The sequence below is a fragment of the Porites lutea genome, chromosome 11, assembly GCF_958299795.1.
Source record: "Porites lutea chromosome 11, jaPorLute2.1, whole genome shotgun sequence".
NCBI lineage: Eukaryota > Metazoa > Cnidaria > Anthozoa > Scleractinia > Poritidae > Porites > Porites lutea.
The window spans coordinates 12,506,211-12,513,710 of NC_133211.1; the positions used below are offsets into that span (position 1 = coordinate 12,506,211).

The following is a 7,500-nucleotide window of genomic DNA, read 5'->3' on the forward strand; positions in this document are numbered from 1 at the left end:
TCTCCTCATTTAAATCATTATTGTCGGCGGCAATCTGTACAAACGAACCAGCCTTTATTACAGTTGGTATGACAGTACCGAACTCTTCAGCCTTGGCAAGAACGTCCTCTGCAATACTTGTATTCACTGCACGCATCTCATCGTAGGAAACGCAATGTCCCATTCTGTTTAGCAGTTCGATAAGCCGCTTAGATGTTGTCAGATGATGAACACATATAGCTAAGCTGGTGTGCTTAGGAAGCTTAACACGTCCCTCGGAATTGCAATGGATGATATCTTGTGCGATACTGAGGATTTGTCGTTCGTCTTCAATTGCGGTAGACTGGTTCAACGCATTAGAGGGTCTAGCCCGCTTATCTGAGACCACGAGCTGCTTGATTAGTAAATACAGAGAGTCCGGGATGAGTTGTCTGGCGGTCTCCATGCTGACGTCTTGAGTATTTAGTGGTTTGGTGTTAATACCTGTACATTTCTTTATCTCTTGTTTGATTAGGCTTGCCACACGACGTATTTCACTTGACTGTGGTGTTTCATTGCCGTTGTTGACGCTTACGTTTCCATTTTCGGGGCTCTGAAATACAGCCCATGCGTTTAGAACATCTTGAATGTTAACGGCCCTTGCATAGACAAGTTCAGATTTACTGCGGTCGGCTGGCTGATGGAAGACAATCGAAGTGGAAAAATGCTTTTGCAAGCGTATTTTTGGATTTTGAGTGGTGTAACTTTCCGGACTATCAGCGCCTTTTTGTGTGAGAATTTCCTGATATTTGCTTAATAGAGACATCATATCGTATGCACTGCCTTGTTCGATACCAGCAGCTAGATCAAATACAAGGTCTTGAAAAGCCCTTTCGTGAGGTGAATCTAGGGCTTCTCCTTTGGGCAGGCTAAGCGTGGTTTTCTTACTGACATAAGTAGCGAAACAGTTCTTATGGTACTTTGCCTCTGCTGCGATGAGGTCTCCGTTCACACCATTTAAAATGTGTAACATAGAGCTATCTCCTTTTCTTTCAGCCGCTATTCGGATGCTTTCACAGGCCTCGAATGTACATAGATTGATAAGATCTCTGTTCTTCTTATGAGTCTTATTTTTACAAATGAAACACCTCGACCAATCAACTGGGGCCATTGCTGAACGAAAAGTCCTACTAGACATGACGTCGACTTCCTTTTGCCGGCTTGTATGCTCTAAAGAATCGCTAGGCGTTTTATAGCGAATATTTTGGTCACTTGTGTATGATGCATAACAAGTTGAGTGCCAATGAATTCCCGTGTCGGCGTCATGACTCACAAACCTTGCCCGCACTTCCTCGTCACGACGCTGTTCCGTTGCCTTTATCGCTTTTTCAATAGAGTCTTCCTTTGCCTTTCTAAGTGGTTCCCCTGGGCGGTCAGTCTGGCAAATAATACACAATGTGCTACGGGACAGTTTTCTTTTTCTCGATTTTGGAAGTAACGGTATGGCGAAGCCCTCAGGAAAGGAACCTTTATCAGCCATTCTATAATCTAATAACGAATTTTAAAGTAATGAGTCTCATAAAAAAAAATCAAAGCAAAAAAGAATATGGCAACCAAATCTAGACATTTTGAAATATTGTTTGAGGTTGTGTTCTAAAGGGAAATGAAAAACGATTGTCGATTGTTGAGGTTGTTTTTTTTTATGTTATAAAAGTATTAGTTGAAGTAAGTAAGATACAGCTATTCTATAAATGTACTTACAGAGATTGCACTGCTTCGGCCATGGAGGCAGCCATGTTGGATGATATAGCCTCGTTTTGAAGATTCTTGAAAAAGAGGCTACAGCCTCATTTCAGTTTCCCACAAAAGTAACGATGACACTTGCAAAAATGAGCTAACACACTACAGAATACCCGCGATTTCTAACCACAAAATCTATTATTAAAGTATACTAAAGTATAATATACAGTAGATGCCTTAAACAGATCGGCTCCTGCTTTTAGCTACAACTCAATAATGCAAAAAGGCCTGAAAAAATGTAGAATTAAGTCATGTAGCCATAAATTACAATAAATAACAGTCTTATTTACGGAAGAAGACTTCCTGGGACAATAACAGCTATTGTTGATTTAATAGCCATTTTCTAGTACTCAAAGGTACTGAAATATAATTTTTGGCCTGTCTGAGGTCACGTGCTCGGTCACGTGACCTTGCTTTGCAATGTTTGAGCATGATTGGGATATAATTTGTTAAGAAGTAACGATATTAGAGGTTTCTATTGATAAACAACTGCAGATAACGCCGTTAACAGAAGCTACCGGAATGAGCCTCGTTTTCATGTTGACCCGGAAATGGGAAAAAAATTGTCAATCTTTTATTGTTTCAGTTTCAATAAGCTACAATTTGTCTTAAAGTGTGTAATGCACCAACAGTAAGTATAAAATATCAGAATATCTATGAATAGTTAACACATTTAAGGTAATGAAGACCTTAAAATAGGCTAGTAAAAGCTCTAAAACACCATTTTTGACGCTGCAGCTGTCACGTGTTCGGTCACGTGACCTCAATTTAAGCAATCTGAACATGATTAAGATTCGTGCTACAAAGGTGTAACGATATTTGTAGATTCAGGTCAAAATTAACGTTTAATTTACGCATTATCAGTGGTCTTGTATCTTAGCCTCGTTTCCATGAATTTTAAGGGGTGACCTATTAAAATAGCCGCTTAACTTGTGATCTATACCACAAATCAACTCTACTAACTAGCTGACATTGATCAGCAGGTCTTGTTCTATCAAAATCCGCTATCAAACCTTTTCTGACCCGATCATTGTACGAAACCCTTCTTTTAGGGTCCTGGCTTCCGGACTACTCTGATTGGAGCAGAATTTGTCCATTTTGGCTGACCAAAGGTATTACTTTGGTGTGGGTTGTACGACACTTAACTGAAACTGATCTTGGCCATATTGACTGTTTTGGCACAAAATGTTGTTTAACACGTCTCTTCTCTGAATCATACTACAGTTAGTTGATTGACCGATACTGTTTTTCTCTGTTTAGGTGAAGTCGAATGCTGTAAGAGCACTGGGAAACTTTCTCCGCTACATCAGAACGTCCTCTTTAGGTGAGAACGTTGTTTGTTATGCCTCCAAGCTTGTATCATTTATTTCTCGTTGGTCTCTGTCGCCTTCTGTTTAACTACCCTAAAATTGACGGGTAGTCTAACAAGAAATCTATTGTTGAGAATGAATGCAGAGCGATGGCAAATGCCAAGCTCGGTACTGACTGAAAAATACCTAATAATCGCCATGTCGTGACTGAAAAATAGTCGACAAATGGTGAACGGCTGAACGTGTCACCATTGAGTTATGGTTGCACACGGGAGGTTACTAAGCACGAAAGAAACTTTGAGACTGTCAACTTTGTATTGTACCACCCCCATCATCCCCTCCGAGTCGTGGGACTAAGGGCGCTTTTCAAACTGAAAGTCACAACTAGACGCCGGACGGTTCATTTTGAAAATGAAATAAACTTTTTAAAAGAGCTTTCGCTTAAAAATGCATATTATCATAGAAATCGACTGATCTGGTTGGACAGTTTTGAGAAAAAGTAAACTGCTCCTTACGAAAGGAATTGTCTGGACATTCAGGTCTGACAAATGGAAAGTACTCTTACAAAAATTCTTGAGTCATCGACGGGATTGGAGTCTTTGGACCCATTCCACCGTGCTGGAAATCGCTTTCGTAAATGGCACGATTGTTGTTACTCCTCTTTGCTTTTTTAGAAAATGACGTTAACCTTGATAGCCGAACGGAAGATTAGTTTTACCTGGTTATGTAACACAAACGCTGTCAACATATTAGTTGCGACACTCAATAGTAATTTCCACCTTGGCGTTACGTAGAAAACGATACAGGAAAAGACACGCGTGAAGCTCTTTTCAGATTGTCATGGCTTATGTCGGAAACGGAATTGATTCAAGAGCTTTAGTTTTTACACGGAAGAGAGAGAGCTAGGGCTGTGTTACTAAACTACTTCTATTTCTTTTAGAAAAAGCGGGCTTCACGGAAGCAGTAGAGAAAGCCGTTGACGCGTTAATGAGAAATCTAGACTCTAATCTGATGAAGGTGAGTTGTCTCGCTTTAATATTTGGGCCTTGATTTTTAAGGTTGTTCAAGTTGGAGCAAAACCTTATTCCGGGTTTGTTAAGGTGATTTGAAGACACTTTTAAGGGACAAAATGATCTTTGGCGAAGTAAATTAAAATGGTTTTTCTTTTGCTGTCAGGTTCGCTGGAACGCATGCTATGCCTTTGGTAACATGTTTCGTAATCCATTTTTACCAACTGGCACAGCATCGTGGACTGTAAGTACTCGCTTGTCAATTTCCTCACAGTTTTAGTTTGCCATTTGCGCGCTACTCTGAGCGATTACACTCTTTTTTTCTACTTTTAATATGTGGAGATTGGTACTGTACAGTACCGCAAATGATCCCCGAACGCAAATGATACCCAAAATGGACCGCAAATGATCCCCATTATCGACCGCAAATGATTTGTTTCCAATAATCTTTTTGCAATTATCTTTTTGTAGAGTGGAATGTACAGTACGTTAGAAAACGTCATTTGCAACTGTAAGAACTTCAAGGTGGGTGTGACCAAATTTTAGTTAAACAGCGTAAAAGTGCTTGCAAGCTTCCCTATCTTGGTTGAGAAGCACATAAACCCTGTGAAAATCTTTTGAATACATAAAAAGAGATCACTTATAGATACAGAATCAAAGAACGTGTGTTTTTTTGTTTGGTTTGGTGCGAAGTAGAGCGACCTGTTCCTCCCTAAAGCAAACCTTTGGAGACTTAACTTTAAGTACCTGGTTTATACCCTGTTGCTTCCGAGCTTTCATTCTGTCTGATATGGCTCATTTCATGACTACATTTCAAAACTACCCGGTCAAATACACTCGGATATTTAACAATTATTCCTCTCGCCCGAATGGGCTCTGAGTCGGCCTCATGGGCTATTGACAAAGAGGCCATGAGGGCGAGAGGAATAATTGTTTTAGTAAAATCCAACTAGTTGGTCAAAAATATCGACAATAAAAAAAAATTAGCTAGTTGAAGCTAGACTTTAATCCTTTTTTGCCGCCAAAAAGCCCGCGCTTTTCGCTACTAGTGGGCAATAAAATATAGCCTGGTAGTAGCTCAACCAATCAGAATGCAGCATTGATAATAGACCACTAGTTGGATTTTACTAAAAGTTGATATATAACCCGGAATGCATCTACTAGTTTACAGATACTGCTAATACAAACATTTACCAAAAAACACACTTCTAGTATTTACTTTAATTTAGCTGATGCGAAAGTGGTATTTTTTTTAATTTAATTTTTTTTTTTGGTGTTTCTTAATATTCTAGGTTCGAATCAATGCCGTCCTTGCATTATCGGTTCCAGCGGAGAGGCGTTACTATGGCGACGTAGCCGTGTATTGTCACCTGTATGCCACCCTTATTGACGCGTTGAAGAGCACAGAGAATGTGACTGATTTCAGTGAATTCAAATACAGAGACACTCTGAGACGAGAGGTATGATTCAAGTTACACTTATCGACGTTGATGAAAGTTTATTTAAATATACTTGTAGAATCTTCACCTTAAATTGTGCAGGCCATATATTTCGTATTTACCAAATCAGTAAATAGCAATTTTCGCGCGTGTTTATTGGGCCCGGGACTTGCAGCTGTACTAACAGATCGAAGTAAATACCAAGAACTTGATGAAATTTTGCTTGCCGCTATTTAAATGGTGGGTGAAAAATTATTCGCAACTAAAGACAAAATCCTAAAAATGCGCGTGACAAAATCCTCGGCGAAGTACGGTGAAAACAAGAACCTGAATTTTCCCAAGTTAGCCTAAACAGGTTCTCAAATAAATGGTAATCAGCACAAGTCTAGGCTATTTAGTAGAGCTTGCGTAGCAGCGAGACTCATAATCTACCAGTCGTTTTTTTCCTTCCTATTTTGTCCACAAAAGGGGAGTCATGGTCCCAGGCGTTCCTAGTGGAGATCGAGGAAACTGGGGATAAGAATTGCGACGTGACCGACAACATATAAAAAATTTTGAGAGCGTCATGCATGTTTTGTGAAGGACTTAGCTTTGGAAAAATGCGAAAATGCGAAAGGTGTCGAGCTTGGCCAGAAATGGTCGATCCACGAATTCTATCGATTGAAATGAGTCTTGCAACACTCTTCCAAATTCCAATTCGATCTGAAACTCACGAACACATTTAAACCCCTAAGTGCTTCTTGGGTAAACAAAAATTACTTTTTTTGGAGAAATTTGTAATTATTTTTCTCTTTCTAGCTTTGCAATTCCCTGTGTCACATGACGAGCGTAATGACGGAAGAGGACTCGATTTCCCTGGCTCCCCTGTTGGAAGAAAGACACGATACCTACAAAGGATACCTTGTAGGGTATATTCGACAGCCTGACACGCAGGTAGGTTGTAATCTTGTTTTATTTTACCTTTTGTTTTACTATAACTGGCAAATCTGTTGGGTGCGTGGGCAATGCATAATTTCCAAAAGTAATAGGGAACTTAAGAACCACGACGGAGTTCACGACGACGACGTCCGTTGACTGGGAAAAGACTGGAACGAGAACGTCAGTTTCGGGGGAAAAAAGGAATCTTAAGATGCAGTCGGTCGGTAGGTCGACGACGACGACACTGAATGTAAACACAAATGTAAACTGCGATGTTCGTTCGCAACAAAGTTTTTCGCAATGGCGTCTTTTAAAACAACGCAAGATCTTATTTTTTAAGCCGTGCGTCTAATTTCATGGACGATGGAGAATTTTTTGAGTTGTTTGACCTTTACGAGTGGAAAAACACCTGCTTTCCGTACAAAGATTATTCAACGTTCGACCTGCATGAGATGACCGAGTCCGAGTGCCTGTCAGAGTTTAGATTTGGAAAAAGCGACATTCTAATGTGATAGCTGTTTTTCATATAAAGTTTATTTCCTCTATATTAAAGATACATGATTTGTCTTACCTAAATACGTACAAGTAAATTTATCACTTACGACTTCGCTCGCTCGGCCTCCCAGCTGTTGTCATTCTTCGAAGCGGTAAAAACAATTCATTAGTCGAATTTTCAATCAACATCGCTTGTTAGGAGAAAAAAGGAACGATACCTGAATTCACGAGGATAAGAAAATGCAAAGGACTTCAAAAATCGCTTAAAACAGTGGATTTATACCTGCCAAGGCTTGTGGATTGCAGGACGACGTGATTCTACTTTGTTTGGCGTCGTCGACGAGACCACGACGACAAAATTTACTGGTCGCGCTTGCGCAGTATTCCGTAACTCACTTCCGTTCTTCGTCGTGGTTCTTAAGTTCCCTATGGTCAGACTGTGCGACGTCGTGTTTGTTGCAATTTTCTTTTAAACAATTTATAATAAAGCTTGAAATCGGCCTCGGCTGATAACACTTACCTCTACCTTGGTTATTTCGGATATCACAAAAACCGAATCTAATAATTGCT

General features: G+C 39.9%; 1 protein-coding gene across 1 annotated transcript in view; it reads left to right on the top strand.

Annotated features, from left to right (window-relative positions):
- Nucleotides 1-7,500, top strand: part of LOC140952492 (HEAT repeat-containing protein 6-like) — a 34,834-nt gene that overhangs the window by 24,892 nt on the left and 2,442 nt on the right. The window contains exons 21-26 of the mRNA XM_073401918.1: nucleotides 3,019-3,082; nucleotides 4,009-4,085; nucleotides 4,245-4,322; nucleotides 4,550-4,603; nucleotides 5,371-5,538; nucleotides 6,316-6,450. Coding sequence (XP_073258019.1) covers nucleotides 3,019-3,082; nucleotides 4,009-4,085; nucleotides 4,245-4,322; nucleotides 4,550-4,603; nucleotides 5,371-5,538; nucleotides 6,316-6,450 — 576 coding nt within the window. The remainder of the gene's footprint in view (nucleotides 1-3,018; nucleotides 3,083-4,008; nucleotides 4,086-4,244; nucleotides 4,323-4,549; nucleotides 4,604-5,370; nucleotides 5,539-6,315; nucleotides 6,451-7,500) is intronic.